The sequence below is a fragment of the Musca autumnalis genome, unplaced genomic scaffold, assembly GCF_047663935.1.
Source record: "Musca autumnalis isolate F117 unplaced genomic scaffold, ASM4766393v1 scaffold_2, whole genome shotgun sequence".
NCBI classification, from domain to species: domain Eukaryota; kingdom Metazoa; phylum Arthropoda; class Insecta; order Diptera; family Muscidae; genus Musca; species Musca autumnalis.
The window spans coordinates 28,234,552-28,254,881 of NW_027411755.1; the positions used below are offsets into that span (position 1 = coordinate 28,234,552).

Below are 20,330 nucleotides of genomic sequence, written 5' to 3' on the forward strand. Positions count from 1 at the left end.
CTATATCATTTAAGTTTTCTGCACAGATTAAATTGTGTGTAGCTGATTAAACCTATTTTTGCAGAGGACAGGTACGAAGTTTCAGAAATATTCTGAAAACATATTCCTAAACGGCTTTTGAAAAAAAAATCCTTTAAAAAAATCTTCGATTCTTAAACGATTAAAAAAGTTCTTTAAAAATCCACGATTTCTAAAAAAATATTCTTTAAAAAATCGATGATCTTTGAAACAATATTCTGTAAAAAATTCACGATCTTTGAAAAAATATTCTTTAAAAAATCCACGATCTCTAAAAAATGTTCTTTAAAAAATTCACGTTTTCTAAGAAAATATTCTTTAAAAAATTCACGATCTTTGAGAAAATATTCCTTAAGAAATTCACGATTTTTGAAAAAAAGTTCTTTAAAAAATCCACGATTTCTAAGAAAATATTCTTTAAAAAATTCACGATCTTTGAGAAAATATTCCTTAAGAAATTCACGATTTTTGAAAAAACATTCTTTAAAAAATCCACGATTTCTAAAAAAATTCTTTAAAAAATCCACGATTTCTAAAAAAAATATTCAGTAAAAAATCCACGATTTCTAAAAAAAATATTCCTTAAAAAATCCACGTTTTCTAAGAAATATTCTTTAAAAAATTCACGATTTCTAAAAAATAATCTTTAAAAAATCCACGATCTGTGAAAAAATATACTTTAAAAAAATCTTTTAAAAATTCACGATTTTTGAAACTAAAATTCTTTAAAAAAATCCAGGATTTGTGAAAAAATGTTTTTCAAAGAACGATTTTATTAAAAACTTCTTTAAAAAAATCCACGAATTTAAAAAAAAAATCTTTAAAAATTGCACGATTTTAAAAAAAAATATGTTCAAAAAATCCAAAATTTTTAAAAAAAAATCTTTAAAAAAATCAACTATTTTAGAAAAAAATTCTTTAATTCGGTGGCCGGTATTGCCCATCTTCGAACGGAAACTAAGTTTGGAAAAAATATGACCACCTTTCGGGTTGTTTTCTCAAGAAGTATGGACTTGCCCCTGAATAAACTTTTACCGTTGTAATTGAAGTAGCGAATGCAAGTTGCTTCGACAACAATCAAAGTGATTCGAGAGCAGTTCTTAAAGTGAACTTATCAGAAATTTTGTGTGATAGGTACCCGAAGCAGTGGGCAAATATAGTCCATATTCATAGTCCATAACCTGATCTATATCTGGTAGATATATTAGGATGTGTCAAGTATGAACGAAATCGGTCACTCCCTTCAAGAGTGCGAACAATTTTCCCAAAATTTTTGAACTTTGGAGGTACCTGAAAGAGTGGACCGATGTCGCTTATCTTCGAACTTAAACTATGGTTTTACAAACTATTACGAAAGCCAAGTTTGGACCAAATCGGCTGATCCGTTCGAGAGTTATCATCCTCTACACACCGTGTCATAGGGGTTTTTTTGGCAACTTTCAGGATATTTTCTCAGGAAGTATGGCCTTACCCCTAATGAAACTTGAACCGTCGTATGGTGGGCAGTGAATACCAGTTGTTACAACAAAAATCAAAGCGATTCGAGGGCATGTCCTAAACTGAACTTTCCCGAAACCTTTTGTGGGAGGTACCCGAAAGAGTGGACCGATTGGGTCCATACTAGAACCTCATCTAAGTCTGGTAGAAATTTCACGATGTGCAAAGTATGGACCAAAAGTACGGAATTATCGTGCACTCAAACTTTTCGAGCCTTTTCGAACTTTTGTGGCGGAGGTACTAGAAGGAGTGGACCGATATAACCCATTTTCGAACTTAAACTAGGTTAGGACAGAATATTACCACGCCAAAATTTTCACAAAATCGGTTCATCCGTTCGAGAGTTATCGTGCGCACCAGCTAGCCAGACAGACAGACGGACGGACAGTACAAAATCTGTAGGCTTTGCCGACAGAGGTGGTATGTGTCGATCTGCATCTCTTGGGTCTTCTCTAGGATTTGCCGCAGGGTAAATATCTGGTCAATGGTGGACTTGCTAGGTCGAAAGGCGCATTGGTATGGTCCAATTATTTCATTGACCATGGGCTTTAGTCGTTCGCACAATATCCCTGACACTATTTTGTAGGCGATAGGGAGAAGACTTATGCCCCTATAGTTGGAGCATAAAGTCTTATCTCCTTTCTTATGGACGGGACACAGGATGCTCAGGTTCCAATCGTCGGGTACGCGTTCTTTCTGCCAGATGGAGCTCACTAGCTGATGCATACACCTTATCAACGTGTCGCCTCCGGTTTTAAACAGCTCGGCTGGTAGGCCATTGGCTCCTGCTGCCTTATTATTCTCCAGGCGGTTTATTGCTGTCTTTACCTCATCTTGGCCGGGTGGTATACATTCAATACCATCTTCTGGGATTGGATCTGCTCTTTCCATATCCTTAGCACCCTACCTGCATCAGTTACCAGATTACCTTGCTGGTCTTTACAGGAGGATGTGCCAGTTCCAAAGCCATCAGTTTGATGTTTCACACTTTGGTAGAATTTTCGGACTTCATTCTGTCTCCTGTACATCTCGATTTGTTCACACTCCCGCTTTTCCATCTCTCTCTCTTTTTCCTGCAGAAAAGACGTTTCTTCTCTCTCCTTTTCTCCCGATACCTCTCTCGTGCGCTACGCGTTGCTACCGATTGTAGAGTAGCCCTATATGCCGCATTTTTCTCTTCGCTAGCAGCACGACACTCCTGGTCATACCATGGATTCCTTGGTGGAGGTCTCTGGTATCCAAGTACTGATTTTGCGACTGTTTGCATGAAGTGGGCAATGTTTTGCCTTTGTCTTGATATGTTATCTGGACGAGGAGTGCTTTGATTAAGCAGTTGGGCCAGTTGAGTGGAATATGCTGTGGCTATCTATTGTGATTGCATCTTACCGATGTCCAACTTTCGTGTTGTTTCGGTTCGCACTTTGTTTGCTACGTTTAATCTGGTACGTACCTTTGCTGCAACAAGGTGGTAGTCCGAGACTATGTTTGCACCTCGGAACGATCGTACATCCAACACGCTTGATGCACGTCTTCCATCTTATCACAACGTGATCAATTTGATTTCTTGTTCTTTGATTTGCCAATGCGTAAACTGCACCTTCTCTATAAAGAGTGCGAACAGATTCGCAGATCATGGTCCTTAAAACGTTTGCGGGGTTCGTCAACTTTAGAGCGGTTTGTTATTCTTTTCTTTCGTTTTTTCATTGTAGGCTATTTTTTCTAGGGAAGGGTTACTAACCCGACACCCAAACCCAAGTGTTTAACGTTCTTATGAGTGAACGCGCGGCACATGTTAGCTCACTACCTTTAACGGGTGTTAAAGGCAGTTCCCCAGGTGACACCATGGGGAGGTCAGTGTCGACTTGAGATGAAAGATGGACCAAGATAAATCCTGGGCTTTGCCATGTTAAAGCCGGTCAGGACCGTTCCTTGGTATCTTCCATCACCTACGTTACCCCGATATTTAAGAAAATATTTTTATACCCTCCACCATAGTATGGAGGGTATATTAAGTTTGTCATTCCGTTTGTAACACATCGAACTAATCATTTGCGACCCTATAAAGTATATATATTCTTGATCAGGATAAAATTCTAAGACGATCTAGCCATGTCCATCTGTCCGTCCGTCTGTCCGTCTGTCTGTCTGTTGTAATCACTCTAGCGTCCGCAATAATTGAGATAGAGTGCTGAAATTTTGCACCCGAGGGTCTTTTTCCATAGGCTGGTCAAGTTCGAAGATGGGCTATATCGGTCCACTCTTTGGTATAGCCCCCATATAACGGTACCTCCGGATTTGAGGTATTTTGACGTTCTTCGCCACATTTGCAGACCGAATTAGCTATAATTTGGCTCTTAGGGTTCCTAGTGATCAACAAACTTATATCCCAAAGAATATGGGCATAGGTCCATGTTTTGGTATAGTCCCCATATAACGGCACCTCCCGATTTTCGGTATTTTGAGAATTTTAGCCACAATTTTTAACCGAACTATCTGCAATTTGACATTTGAGGTTCTCAGTGGTCATGAAATATCTCCACGAAACATCGTCAACATAGGTCCATGTTTTGGTATGGCCCCCTTATAACCGTACCTCCCGATTTTCGGTATTTTGAGAATTTTAGCTACAATTTTTAACCGAACTAGCTGTAATTTGCCATTTGAGGTTCTCAGTGGTCATGAAATATCTCCACTAAGCATCGTCAACATAGGTCCATGTTTTAGTATAGTCCCCATATAACGGCACCTCCCGATTTTCGGTATTTTGAGAATTTTAGCTACAATTTTTAACCGAACTATCTGCAATTTGACATTTGAGGTTCTCAGTGGTCATGAAACATCTCCACCAAACATCGTCAACATAGGTCCCATGTTTTGGTATGGCCCCCTTATAACCGTACCTCCCGATTTTCGGTATTTTGAGCATTTTAGTTACAATATTTAACCGAACTAGCTGTAATTTGCCATTTGAGGTTCTCAGTGGTCATGAAACATCTTCACCAAACATCGTCAACATAGGTCCATGTTTTGGTATGGCCCCCTTATAACAGTACCTCCCGATTTTCGGTATTTTGAGAATTTAAGCTACAGTTTTTAACCGAAATAGCTGTAATTTGACATTTGAAGTTCTCAGTGGTCATAAAACATCTCCAACGAAACATCGTCAACATAGGTCCATGTTTTGGTATAGCCCTCATATAACAGTATCTATCGATTTTCGGTATTTTGAGAATTTTAGCTGCAATTTTTAACCGAACTAGCTGTAATGATCGGTATTTTGAGAATTTTAGCTACAATTTGTCTATTCAAAAATAATCGTCAATATAGGTCCATGTTTTGGTATATCCCCCCATATAACTGTAGCTCTCGATTTTCGGGAATTTTCAGTGGTCACGAAATTTCTGCACTAAAATTCGTCAACATGGGTCCATTTTTGAGGGTCTACATTGTTTTGATGAAACTACCCTCAATTTGACTCTTGAAGTTCCCTGCAGCTATAAAACTTTTCCGCCACCCGTAGGTGGTACCTTTCACCTAGCTGAACACATTTTTTTAGATTAGATTAGATAACACTGTGCAACGAAGTGGAGGTGAAAGTCTGGGGCACGGAAAATTTCTCTTGGGGAAGAAAGGCCTTGGTGAGTATATTATGAACCCCGAAGCACAGATCCCCCGTGAGTCCAACTTCCGCGTTATGGCGTGATGAAATTTTTGTTAGAGACCCTGTGGGCCATCAGGAATTAGCGTTATATCTTTGTTCACTGTTGCTTAAGTGCTCTATAAAAACAACAAACAAAGATATAATACTTATTCAGGATGGCTTACACGGTCTCTTGCAAAAACTTCATCACTCATAACGCGGAAGTTCGACTCAAGGCGCATCTGTCCTTCGGGGTTTTTAATATACACACACCAAGGGCTTTCATCTCCAATAGTGGGTGGCATTAGGAGTCTATATATTATCGAAAAGTTGTTCCACCTATAATTGTGAAAGGACCCTAATTATTCCATTTTAATTAAGACTATTTTATTGTGGAGGGTATAAAAAGTTCGAACTTAACGACTTTTTTACTTGTTTTGAGTATCCACGTTAAGTGGACTTACGTAACACAGTCATGCTTAAATTTATCTTATCTTTCTCCTTCATAGCATTCTTCTGTATAACTCTATTATTTTCCGAATCAGCATTAGCTCATCTACCAATCCTTACCTTATCTAATTCACTCTATTCAATAAATATTTAAAATAATTATCTTTAAGTTTTTGCCAGGCCATTATTTGTAAGATTTTAATTAATTTAATTAATCGAGCTCTATGACCTAAGGAGATTACATTGAATTATCTTTTTTTCTCTTTCGTTCCAGGTATGTTGAAGAAAATATTTTAAGAGAGAAATTCTTAAGGCAGGTTCCGTCCTTATAACACTTAAAGTATGTATACCAAAATTTTGCTTTTAACTATAATACAAATTCTGCAGCATCTCAAATTTTACCACCAACTAAAATATTGATATTTATTAAGCAAAAATAATTAAATTAGAAAAATATTTTTTTATTAAAGTTATTTTTTTTATTGAAATGTAAACAAAGTTAGAGAATTAAATTTAAATAGAATTTGGCTTTATTTTTTAATGTCTTAGAGCGGTTTTTCGAAGACATATCCTGTGGAATGCCTTTCTTACTTGCATTTAGCACATTCCTCTTCTCCCTCACAGATATCACAGAGTTTCGTTTCGATTTCATAAAAATCGGTAGCCTTCCTAGTCGAATCGTAGTAGTCGTAGACCATAATGACAGCAGGTTTTTGCATAGCAACAGCATGAGCGCGTATGGCTTCGTAGAGTACGCAGGTCTTTTGACCCTTGTACAAATGATCGAAATAGATTACGAGCAGAGAGTTGGCATTTTTCAGTTCAACATTCTGTAAATAAAAAATAATTTTAGTTTAAAAAAATATTTAAAAATTCTTATACCTCAATACTTACACTAACTCTCTTCACCTCCTTAATGGTAGCCAAGCTTTCGTCCTCCACAACATAACCTGAGGGTGTGTTGATTTCCAAAACAGCCATATTAGAGGCTTCACCCTCACCGGTATATTCAACACATACATCCATAATCAACCATGATTTTTGTGCAGTCTTGTGTTTTTCGCTGGTTATGGTAAAACTGGGTTGTTCCTTTTCGAGAATGTTGTATTGATAGGCCACTTGGACCATGGCAGTTCCGGTACCCTTGGCTGTGAAATCAATGGATTTGATTTTATCGGGCATCTATAAAGGTCGATTGAAAGATGAATTAAATTAAATTATGAGAAATTTTAGAATATAAAAAAGTCAATTTAGGCATTTTTATCATATGTCAAAAGTATTTCAGGAAAGAACTCAGAAGTGAGAAGATCATGCTCACATTTTTAAAGGTAAGGTAGCGTATAAGTGTTGTCAACACATATACGCTCCAATATTACAAAATGATTGCTTCATTTTGAAACTACTGAAGCGTATAAGTGTTGTCAACACTAATACGCTCCAATACTATCCAATAATTGGTTCATCTTGGAAATTACAACTCACCTCAACAATTTGATATAGAATATCATTTTCTTCGTTCAAGTGAATCGTTTCCTGTTTTTCCATGGCACCACCCTTTGAGGTAATATCCACAACCATATTGGCTGGTTGATAATCTGACAATTTGGCAAATTGTATCAAGGCCTGTAGACCCACAACGGTGTCTTGGGTAGAAGAGAAACCACCATAGCTATTACGTTGAGCAATAAGCCATCTAATAATGGGCAAGATTTCATCCATATTGGGAGAGGGTTGATTCAATAGAGTCATCAAGGCATAAGAGCTAATTTCCACATCACGGCTATAAACATGCCACCACCATCTATGTGACAAAGGTCTATCCGTATACGACCACCATTTACGATCACCATCGGTTTTCATCAAAGCATTTAATTTTTCCAATTTCTCTGAGGCCTTGGCATGTTGGGCCTTATTGAGGGTATAGGCGGCAATGGCTTGGGCATGCAGAGATTCAGATTTATCGGAATTTTCACTAATAAAGTCCAAGGCCTTTTGTATTTCTCCGGAATATTTCTCAGCATAAGATTTATTTTCCAAGAGGGCCAACAAAACACTGCTTGTCAAGGAAACATGATTGGCTTGGGACATGTAAAAGAATCCCTGAGACTTTTCGGTAAAGGAACCATTGTTGGCTTGCTGTTTGATCAAATATTCAAAAGAGTTTTCAATTATTTTGGGATCGATTTTAATGTATTCCTCCATTTGCAGCAAGGAGCGTGTAACATAGGCAGTTAACCAGGTAGAGCCATTGATAGGATGATCACCAATTTTGCGGGGTCCAAAAGAGCTGAAGGAACCATCAGTGTGGCGATAGTTCAACATGCGTTGATAACCATTTTCCATGTTGTAACGCAATTTGGTTTCCATAGTGGGTGTCAAACGTTTGGTGATCTAAAATAGCCACAACAGATTAATTTTCAATTTAAAAAAAAAAATTCCGCCCAGAACTTACCTCCAAATATTTCATAACCAAATAATTGGGTAACATGGTAGACATGGTCTGCTCTCCACATGCAGTGGGTAGGCGCACCAAATTATCCAAATTATTTACCACGGGGCCCAATATGTCACCCACCACACCCACTTCAACATGTTGAGAATCGGGTATCATTTCAGTTGGCAGTTCCAACTCAAAGGAAGATTTCATTTCCGAATCCTTGTTCAGATTGACAAAATAGGCACGATTGCCATACTTGGTAACACCTTCGGGCACAACCTTCATGGACTTGTGGACAGCATCACCGGCCACCGCAGAAACAGCGGTATATTTCAACATGACATTACCCAAAACCTTGGGGCGTATAATAAAGGAGACACCGGCAGCACCCATGGCAGGTACTTTTACCATTTTGGTGCGCCTTTGATCACCAATTACCTCATTAGTGACTTCGGTAAATTCAAATTCATTATCCATATTGTCCAGGGTGACTTCAACATCCAAGGTCTTGTCAAGATAATTGAACACCAAGGCGGGGATGTTGATGACCTCACCTGAAGAAAAAAATATATTATTTCAATCATTTCACTTCTGCTTCTTTTCTCCAACCACCTACCTCTCTTAACGGAATAGGGAAGACGTATGGAAATAAAGAATGGCTGGAAGGTGGTAATCTTGGTTTTATCCGAAGTGACAGCCAAACCCTTTTCACTGTTCATGGCAAAACCGGTCAACATCCAAGAGGTAATGGTATCGGGTATCTTTTTGGACCAGCTGAATTCTTCCTTATCTCCGGTGCTGCAAATAAAACAAAGAAAAATAATTTTCTTTATCTCCATTCTAAGAACTAAACGGCACCACCTACCTTTCAATATTATCAAATATCCAGGTTTCAGCAAAATCTTTGCGAACTTGTATCGTCTCAATACCACCAAAAACCTCATCCGATTCCAAAACATTACAAAGTTCAGAAATTGGTCCGCGATTTAGCGAACCTTGAAAGCCGGATAGTTCCAACCCAGAATGTGGCATTACTAAATTAAAAAAGAACATACCTTAAATGTAGAAAACGTATTTGAAACTATTGTAGGGTGTGAGAACTTACTTGTCATATATTCCGGTGTTGTCCAATTGTAGAAGTAATCAGCATTGGTTAGGGTAATACATCCAGCAATGGTACCAGGATAATATGAATATCCTCCCTGGTCGGGTGTACGAGTAGTATAAGATCCAATGGCCCAACTGAATTCGTGGGCACGAAGATCATTGTTCGATCTCAAGAGTAATGCACTCTGATCCACAGCCATAAGACCAACAAAGGAATTAGGGGCAGTTTTGATTTTCAGGGCAACTTCCTGGCCAGGCTTAACTTGTTCAGCGGCGGTAATGTTGATCTGGGAAGAGGGAGGAAAGAAATGGTCAAATAGGAAAAAAAACTGGATTGGGATTAAGGTACCTTAGAAGAGCCCTTTAAGATAAGACCGCTTTTGGAAATTCATAAGATAAGAGGCCTCTATTGCTGAGGATTTTTATGGGTAGAATATTTTTTTAAAAATACTTCTATAGATAGAAGTCCCCTTTGCGGCCTTTTAAGGCGACTTCTGCTTGTAGGAAATCCCCCTTTAAGGGCACTTTTTCTATGAGAGACCCCTATACGGAGACTTCTACGGATAGAATTACCGCTCAAAGATAACTTCTTTAAAGCCATTTCTAATGACAGAAGACCCCCTTATATGGAATTCTATTGATAGAAGACCCCTTTAAAGGGACTTCTATTGACAGAAGTCCACCTTAAGGGGTCTATTGATAGAAGGCACCTTTATGGGGATTTTCAATGAAGGGTCATCTATAATAGAAGACTCCTTTTAGAGGAATTCTATTGATAAAAGACCCTTTTAAGGGGACTTCTATTGAAAAAGACCCTTTTAAGGGGACCTCTATTGTTACAAATTAAGGAAGACTCCTTATTGGGACTTCTATTGATAGAAATCTGACTAATGGGGACTTCTGTTAATAGAAGTCCAACTTTAAAAGACGTCTATTGAAATTAGACTCCTTTAAGGGGACTTCTATTGATAGAAGACCCCATTAAGGGGACTTCTATTGATAGAAGACCCCTTTAAGGGTACGGGGACTTCTATTGATAGAAGACCCTTTTACGGGGACTTCTATTGATAGAAGACTCTTTTACGGGGACTTCTATTGATAGAAGACCCTTTTACGGGGACTTCTATTGACAGCAGACCCCATTAAGGGGGCTTCTATTGACAGAAGACCACTTTAAGGGGAATTCTATTGATAGAAGGCTCTTTTAAAAGGGATTCTATTGATAGAAGACCGCTTTAAAGGGAACTTCTATTAACAGAATCCCCCATTAAGGGGGCTTCTATTGACAGAAGACCACTTTAAAGGGAATTCTATAGAACTTCTATTGAAAGAATACCCCATTAAGGGGACTTCTATTGACAGAAGACAACTTTAAAAGGAATTCCATTGATAGAAGACTCCTTCAAAAGGAAAAGGAAGACTCCTTCAAAAGGAAATTGATTGAAGACTCTATTAAGGAGACTTATATTGAAAGAGACCCCACCCTCTAAAGGGAACATCTATTAAAAGGGGGAGCTTCTGTTGACAGAAGACCCCATTAAGGGGACTTCTATTGATAGAAGACCGCATTAAGGGGACTTCTATAGACAAAAGACCAATTTAAAGGGAAGGACATTTATAGAAGACCTCATTGTGGGGACTTCTATTGGCAGAAGACCCCTCTAAGGTGAATTCTAATGATAGAAGACTCCATTAAGGGAACTTCTATTGATAGAAGACCCCATTAGGGACAAAAGACCCTTTTAAAGGGAATTCTGTTGATAAAATACACCTTTAAATTAGATTTATATTGATAGAAGACTCCATTAAGGGGGCTTCTATTGGCAGAAGACCCTTTTAAAGGGGACTTCTATTGACAAAAGACCCCTTTAAAGGGAATTCTATTGATAAAATACCATTTTAATTAGACATCTATTGATTAAGGGGACATTTTTCAAAAATCGTGATTTTTTTTAAAGCAATTTTTTTTCAAAAATCCTGGATTTTTTTAAGAATATTTTTGCAAAAAATTGTGAATTTCCCAAAAAATTATTTTTTAAAAATGTTGGATTTTTTAAATAGTATTTTTTTTTTCAAAAATCGTGGATTTCTTAATCAATATTTTTACAAAAATCGTGTACTTTTTAAAGATTTTTCTTAAAAAAATCGTGGATTTTTAAATTTTTTTTTTTTCAAAAATCATGGATTTTTAAAGAATATTTTTTTAAAAAAATCGTGGATTTTTATAGAATATTTTTTTTTTAAATCGTGGATTTTTAAAGAATATTTTTTTAAAAATCGTGGATTTCTTAAAGTATATTTTTACAAAAAACCGTGGACTTTTTAAAGAAAATTTTTTCAAAAATCGTGATTTTTTTAAAGAATATTTTTTCAAAAATTCTGTATTTTTTAAAGAATATTTTTTCAAAAATCGTGAATTTCTTACAAATTAATTTTGTAAGGTTTGTTTTTTTTTTTTCAAAAACTTGGATTTTTAAAGAAATTTTTTTAAATCGTGAATTTTTTAATGATTTTTTTTTTCAAAAAACCTGGATTTTTTACCGATTTTTTTTAAAAATCTTGGACTTCTTAAAGAATATTTTTTTTTCAAAAATCTTGGATTTTTTAAAGAAAATATTTTTTTTTAAAATCGTGAATTTTTTAAAGAATATTTTTTTCAAAATTCGTGATTTTTTTTTTTAAATCGTTGATTTTTTAAAGAATTTTTTTTTCAAAAATCGTGAATTTTTATTTTTTTAAAAATCGTGGAATTTTTAAATATTTTTTTTTTGTAAATCGTGGATTTTTTGAAGAATATTTTTTCATAAATCGTGAATTTTTTTAAAAAATATTTTTTCAAAAAGAGTGGATTTTGTAAAGATAGTTTTTTTTCAAAAATCTTGGATTTTTAAGAATTTTTTTTTTTAAATCGTGCATTTTTTAATGAATTTTTTTTTTCAAAAAACCTGGATTTTTTACCGATTTTTTTTTTCAAAAAACGTGAATTTTTTAAAGTATATTTTTTCAAAATCTTGAATTTTTTAAAGATTTTTTGTTTAAATCGTGTATGTTTTAAAGAATATATTTTTTTAAAAAATCGTGAATTTCTTAAAGAATATTTTTTCAAAAATCGTGGATTTTTTAAAGAAAATATTTTCAAAAATCATGGATTTTTAAAGAATATTTTTTTTAAAGATTGCTTAAGTCTGGAGTATTCCCCCATTGGCTTAACTTCATCAATTTCCTCTTTGCAGAGAAAAATGTTTGCAAAACGCACTGACATTTTATTTTTTTTTTTAAAGAATATTTTTTTCAAAAATCGTGAATTTTTTGAAGGATATTTTTTCAAAAAAATTTGAAAACATGCAAAAAATGTGGATTTTTTAAAGGATAATTTTCCAAACATCGTGAATTTCTTAAAGAATTTTTTTTTAGAAATCATAGATTTTTTAAAGAATATTTTTTCAATAATCATGGATTTTTTAAAGAATGTTTTTCAAAAACCGTGGACTTTTTAGAGATTTTTTATTTTTAAAATCGTGGACTTTTTAAGGAATTTTTTTTTCAATAATCGTTGACTTTTTAATGATTTTTTTAAAGAATATTTTTTCAAGAATCTTGGATTTTTTAAAGAATTTTTTTTTTTAAATCGTGAATTTTTAAAGAATGTTTATTCAAAAATTTTGGATTTTTTAAGAATATTTTTTTTCAAAAATCGTGAATGAATATTTTTTTTAAATCGTGGATTTTTAAAGAATATTTTTTTAAAAATCTTGGATTTTTTAAAGATTTTTTTTTGCAAAAATCGAGGATTTTAAAAAGAATATTTTTTCAAAAATCTTGGATTTTTTAAAGAATTTTTTTTTGCAAAAATCGAGGATTTTAAAAAGAATATTTTTTCAAAAATCGTGGATTTTTTAAAGAATATTTTTTTTAAATCATAGACTTTTTAAAGAATTTTTTTTCAACAATCGTGTTTTTTTTTTAAATAATATTTTTTCAATAATCGTGGAGTTTTTAAATAATATTTTTTCAAAAATCGTGGATTTCTTAAAGAATATTTTTACAAAAACCGTGGACTTTTTAAAGAATATTTTTTCAAAAATCATGATTTTTTTAAAGAATATTTTTTCAAAAATTCTGGATTTTTTTAAAGAATATTTTTTCAAAAATCTTGAATTTCTTACAAATTAATTTTTAAAAATCTTGGATTTTTCAAAGAATATTTTTTTTTTCAAAAATCTTGGATTTTTTAAAGAATATTTTTTTTAAAAATCGTGAATTTTTTAAAGAATATTTTTTTCAAAATTCGTGAATTTTTTAAAAAATGTTTTTTTTAAAAATCGTTGATTTTTTAAAGAATTTTTTTTCAAAAATCGTAAATTTTTATTTTTTTAAATATCGTGGAATTTTTAAATATTTTTTTTTTGTAAATCGTGGATTTTTTGAAGAATATTTTTTCATAAATCGTGAATTTTTTTAAAAAATATTTTTTCAAAAAGAGTGGATTTTGTAAGGATTGTTTTTTTTTTCAAAAATCTTGGATTTTTAAAGAAATTTTTTTTAAATCGTGCATTTTTTAATAATTTTTTTTTTCAAAAAACCTGGATTTTTTACCGATTTTTTTCAAAAAACGTGAATTTTTTAAAGTATATTTTTGCAAAATCTTGAATTTTTTAAAGATTTTTTTTTTAAATCGTGTATGTTTTAAAGAATATTTTTTCAAAAATCGTGAATTTCTTAAAGAATATTTTTATCAAAAATCGTGAATTTCTTTAAGAATATTTTTTCAAAAATCGTGGATTTTTTAAATAATATCTTTTCAAAAATCGTGGATTTTTTTAAATAATATTTTTTCAAAAATCGTGGATTTTTTAAATAATATTTTTTCAAAAATCGTGGATTTTTTAAATAATATTTTTTTCAAAAATCGTGGATTTTTTAAATAATATTTTTTCAAAAATCGTGGATTTTTTAAATAATATTTTTTTCAAAAATCGTGGATTTTTTAAATAATATTTTTTTCAAAAATCGTGGATTTTTTAAATAATATTTTTTTCAAAAATCGTGGATTTTTTAAATAATATTTTTTTCAAAAATCGTGGATTTTTTAAATAATATTTTTTCAAAAATCGTGTCTTTTTTTTAATAATATTTTTTTGAAAGTCGTGGTTTTTTTATATAATATTTTTCGAGGACGTTTAAAGATTATTTTTTTCAAAAATCGGGGATTTTTGAATGATTTTTTTTTTTCAAAAATCGTGGATTTCTTAAAGAATATTTTTTCAAAAAACGTGGATTTTTAAAGAATTTTTTTTTTTTAAATCGTGAATTTTTTGAAGGATATTTTTTCAAACAAATTTAAAAAAAAAATACAAAAATCGTGGATTTTTTAAAGGATATTTTTTCAAAAATCGTGTAGTTTTTAGGGTGCCACCGTAGTGCAATGGTATGCACACCCGCTTTGCACGCAGAAGGTCGTGGGTTCGATTCCCAGGCCAGACAACATCAACATTTTCAACGGTGGCAAAATACCCCTCAGTAATGTTGGCGACATTTCCTGAGTATTTCAGCCATGTAAAACTTCTCTATAAAGTAGTGTCGTAAGACACGCCGTTCGGACTCGGCGACAAACAGTAGGTTCCATATCATTGAGCTAATACGAATCGGTGTGCACTCATTGATATGCGAGAAGTCTCCCTTGTCCCGTCTGGGATGTTTGCGGAACAATTATATATATATATTATTTTTTGAAAAAAATGGATTTTTTAATCCAAAAATCGTGGCTTTTTTTAGATAAAATTTTTTAAAAAAATGTGGATTTTTTAAAAGAATATTTTTTTCAAAAATCATGGGTTTTTAAAGAATATTTTCTGACGGCTATCCGGCCAACAAATCTTGGATTGTTGAAGAATATTTTTAAAGGGGATTTTGTGAAACGAGAAAGAGACAATAGCTTACTCATGATCTTCTACCAATAGAAGATGTTTGAACTTACCTTATTTTGCAATTCATAATCGATATAAAAGGTATCCTCCGTGTAATGATATTCACCATGCTCATCAACCATAGTAAACATAAATTGAGAAGCGTGGAGCGTAAACCAATTCTGGAGTCAAGGTTATGTTATAGATCTTGGGCATATCGGGTAATTCAATGTGGACCGATTTGACAATATTACCACGGGCAATAACGTTGTAATCCAAATAAGACATGGGCTTGCTGGAGTTAACGGTAAAATGTTCTACCTGGAACAGCTTGGGTCTGGAAAGGGAGGAAAATTCACATTAGATTTATGTGTAAATTTTGGGAATTTCAAATCTTACCGATCATTGTAATTTCTATCCTCAAGCTTCAACCACTGCTTCGGTTTATCGTCTACTGGGGTTTCAACCTTTTTTGGCTCTCGATGTTGATGACAGATGCCGAGATCACGTTGTTCATCACGATAAAAAACCTCAATTTTATAATGATGGCTATAGCCTTTATATTCTTCCAAATCGGATAACTTGACCTTGAAGTTAACAAAACCGGTTTCATTCATGAAACCCTTGAAGGAGTAGCTGCGATTTTTAGCAATTGGTGGTGTCATTGTGGTGGTCACCTCCTCAACTGATCCGCGAGGTGGTTGAAAAATAGAATACTTTTCCAATACCTCGGTGTAGACCAATTCCACTGGAGTCTTGGTATCCTTCAGATGGGAACCATCGACATAGTTTATTTTCATCATGATGTCCTTTTCTTCATCCGCCTTAAAGAAATTGCACTCAAAGAAGTTGACACATTGCATGGCATAACGGTAGGGATAAATGTCGGTACTGGTGGTGGTGTTGATTTTCACACCAGTAAATTGCTCTTCCACTGTGGCCACAATACTGGCAGAGGTGGAATATTTTTTGCCATGCAGATAGGCTTCCAATTCCTTGACATTCAAATCAATTTTGGCCTTGCCTTGGATCATGTCTGCGGTGCGAATAATGCTGGGAGGTTGCTTCTTTTTGCCATCGGCAGTGTGTCCAAAATCGTAGGGACCCAAGGTAAGGATAATGGTGGCCTTGCCATTTAATGGCTTGCCATAGGTGTAGCTAGAAAAGAAGACAATTATTAATTTCTTCATTAAACTTTTGAAGATAAATTTCTGCTTACTTGGCCCTTACAACAACCTGCATATCGCCATCCCTTACCGAAACCTTATCGGTGGCCTCAGCATTGACGATATATTTGGGCAATACATATTTCTGGACCTCGAAGGACACAGACTCTTCATAGTGGCCCTTGCTGGAAACACCCAAACGCCAATGGCCCATAACCGGGAATTCAGAAATCTTAAATTGTCCCGTATGGACACCACTCACCACTTCGAAATGTTGCATTTCCTTAATGCGATTACGTTTGCCATCTTCAAAGTAAATCACAGTATTCTCTGCGGCCACAGTGGGTTTTAAATCTTTGTCCAGGAACAGAACACGATAATTGATAATATCGCCGGGTTTATATAAACCCTTATCGGTTTGCAGGCGAACGTGAGTTTCGATTTTAGCGACGTGCAATTTTGTGGAATTTTTGAAATTCTCCAAACAGTCGATACCCTCAGCCGTGAGATTATATTTGCCCTCAGCCAAAGTGGGAACCATAAAATCAACTTCTTTTATTTCGGCATTTTTAAGCTCCACAGTTTTTGATTCATTGAATGAGGGTCCGGTAATGCCAACTTTAATTTGGCATGGCTTGTCAATTTTGTGGACAGCCACGGCGGCAGTATATTTGTCATTGGAGTGAATGGTGCCGGGAGCGATAACGGTGTATTTGCTGGAAGAAGAAAGAAAAAAAAAGAAGAAAAAAATATAAATGTCGGGTCAAGGTTATCGTTGTGCAATACTTGTTTCTGGGTTAATTATCTAGACTCGTGGCAAATTTTGAGTGGCAATGAAAATATGCATTGCAAAAATGTGACCTTAAGACCCCTCCTTTTCGCCGCTAGTTTGATTTGAAGTGACTTAAACGTTCTGATAATTCTACAATATTGTCCATGAAAAATTCTAAAAGGAAAATAAACTGATGGAGCGGAGGGGGTCAAGGTTTTGTTGTGGATTTTTGGTTTATCGTAGAAAGTAATACTACTACGCCCAATAAGACACTGTTGGGCTGAAGTTAAGCTTAACATGTTTCTTCTTGAGCTTGAAATCAGAGATGGAGCTCTTCTAGATGAACTTTGAATATTGAGTTTTGGTCCTTGAGCCATTCATTTCATTCCACTTCAGTCGTATTAAAGCTATATCTACCATGATTGAATGCTAATCAAGTACAAGCAATAGAGGGAACTTACCCTTCTGCCCGGCAATATGCAAATATTTGCATTAAGGCCAACAGGAGACATAACGTAGAACAGCGTTGACGTTTCATGTCTGTGACGATTTGTTTCGTCCTTTTCCACTTTAAAGTTAATGTATGTTCGAAAAAAATATTTTATTTCTAATAAATCTCCCTTGGGGAGAACTTGATCTAGATCTTGTCGCTTTAACCGCCACACGTATAGTGATTAGAATCCTCGTGTGCTGAGCTTTTATGTATTGTCTTCATTTCCTTATCAGTTTGGTTAGTGAATTTAGAGAGTACCATTTAGAAAATTTGTCTTATGAGGCCGGCGTTATCTACCACATGACATAGTTTATGTAAATCTCTGTAGACATTTAATTGCGGGTCTCTGTGATGCGTGTTTAAGCCACAAGTTTTGGAAAATTTATTTATAACATATATTTAAAAAATCCACGGTTTTGGAAAAATCGTTTTTAAAAAAACATGATTTTTTTAATTCTACGATAAATAGACTTATATTTATTAAATGTAAAAAAATTACGATTTTCGAAAACAAAATTATTCAAAACATTTACAATTTTGGTATAAAAATTCTTTAAAAAATGCACAATTTTTGAACAATAGACAATTCTTTAAGCAATTCAAAACTGATGGCAAATATTCGTCTTCTTCTTGGAGGTATAGTTTAAACAATCCGCGATTTTTAGAAAAAGTTTAATCCACGAATTCTTTAAATAATCCACGAATTAAGAAAAAATACTTTAAAAAAATCCAGAATTGTTTTTAATTAATTCTTTAAAAAAATCCGCGATTTTTGAAAGAATAAGCTGATAGCTGCAAACGCTAGTGCTTTTAGCTATAAGTTTATTATATTTTTTAATTGTAATAAATATTTAAATAAATAAAATAGAATAAATGAAAGAATATTCTTTAAGAATCAAAAATTTTTTGAAATAACATTTCATGGTTTTTGAAAAATTATTCTATTTTAATAAAAAAGATATGTTTTTAAAAAATTCCTTAAAAAATTCACGACTTTTAAAATAAACAAGTAAAAAGTCGTTAAGTTCGGCCGGGCCGAACTTTTTATACCCTCCACCATAAAATAGTCTTAATTAAAATGGAATAATTAGGGTCCTTTCACAATTTTAGGTGGAACAACTTTTCGACAATGGATAGACTCCTACTGCCTCCCACTATTGCTTAAATTACACTGTGAACACAAATGTTGGGGCAGAGATAATTCCTTTTGGAGATGAAAGCCCTTGGTGTGTGTATGTTAAAAACCCCCAAGGACAGATGCGCCGTGAGTCGAACTTCCGCGTTATGGCGGGATGCAGTTTTTGCAAGAGACCCTGTAAGCCATCATGAATTAGCATTATATTTGTGTTTGTTGTTTTTGTAGAGCACTTAAGCAACAGTGAACAAAGATACAACGCTAATTCTCACGCCATAACGCGGAAGTTCGACTCACTGCGGATCTGTCCTTCGGGGTTCATAATATACTCAACAAGGCCTTTCTTCCCCAAGAGGAATTTTCCGTGTCCCAGACTTTCACCTCCATTTTGTTGCACAGTGTTATCTAATCTAATCTAAAAAAATGTGTTCAGCTAGGTGAAAGGTACCACCTACGGGGCTATATCAAAGAGTCAACTTATCTTTAAATTTTTAAGCGGAAAAGCTGCAGGGAACTTCAAGAGTCAAATTGAGGGTAGTTTCATCAAAACAATGTAGACGCTCAAAAATGGACCCATGTTGAAGAATTTTAGTGAAGAAATTTCGTGACCACTGAAAATTCCGGAAAATCGGGGGGAAATACCAAAACATGGACCTATGTATATTGACGATTATTTTTGAATAGACAAAATTGTAGCTAAAATTCTCAAAATACCGATCATTACAGCTATTTCGGTTAAAAACTGTAGCTAAAATGCTCAAAATACCGAAAATCGGGAGATACCGCTATATGGGGGCTATACCAAAACATGGACCTATGTTGACGATGTTTGGTGGAGATGTTTCATGACCACTGAGAACCTCAAATGGCAAATTACAGCTAGTTCGGTTAAATATTGTAACTAAAATGCTCAAAATACCCAAAATCGGGAGGTACGGTTATAAGGGGGCCATACCAAAACATGGACCTATGTTGACGATGTTTGGTGGAGATGTTTCATGACCACTGAGAACCTCAAATGTCAAATTGCAGATAGTTCGGTTACAAATTGTTAAAGTTCGGTTAAAAACTGTAGCTAAAATTCTCAAAATACCGAAAATTGGGAGGTACCGTTATAAGGGGGCTATACCAAAACATGGACCTATGTTGACGATGTTTGGTGGAGATGTTTCATGACCACTGAGAACCTCAAATGGCAAATTACGGCTAGTTCGGTTAAATATTGTAACTAAAATGCTAAAAATACCGAAAATCGGGAGGCACGGTTATAGGGGGGCCATACCAAAACATGGACCTATGTTGACGATGTTTGGTGGAGATGTTTCATGACCACTGAGAACCTCAAATGTCAAATTGCAGATAGTTCGGTTACAAATTGTGGCTAAAATTCTCAAAATACCGAAAATCGGGAGGTACCGTTATATGGGGGCTATACCAAAACATGGACCTATGTTGATGATGTTTGGTGGAGATATTTCATGACCACTGAGAACCTCAAATGGCAAATTACAGCTAGTTCGGTTAAATTTGTAGCTAAAATTCTCAAAATACCGAAAATCGGGAGGTACCGATATATGGGGGCTATACCAAAACATGGACCTATGTTGACGATGTTTCGTGGAGATGTTTCATGACCACTGAGAACCTCAAATGTCAAATTGCAGATAGTTCGGTTTAAAATTGTGGCTAAAATTCTCAAAATACCGAAA

At 34.3% G+C, this 20,330-nt stretch overlaps 2 protein-coding genes across 2 annotated transcripts in view; one reads left to right on the forward strand and one right to left on the reverse strand.

Moving 5' to 3' along the window:
* The window catches only part of DIP-epsilon (Dpr-interacting protein epsilon), a 791,100-nt gene that overhangs the window by 286,822 nt on the left and 483,948 nt on the right, over positions 1-20,330 (forward strand). The gene's annotated exons all lie outside the window — the stretch shown is intronic.
* LOC141392597 (thioester-containing protein 1 allele R1-like) lies at positions 6,175-17,644 on the reverse strand. Its single transcript, XM_073965529.1, is given in 12 exon segments — positions 6,175-6,435; positions 6,500-6,787; positions 7,088-7,996; positions 8,058-8,596; positions 8,659-8,840; positions 8,908-9,076; positions 9,148-9,436; positions 15,127-15,195; positions 15,197-15,392; positions 15,455-16,213; positions 16,275-16,937; positions 17,455-17,644. Coding segments are annotated over 12 exon segments (4,383 nt in total). The 5' UTR covers positions 17,532-17,644; the 3' UTR covers positions 6,175-6,192.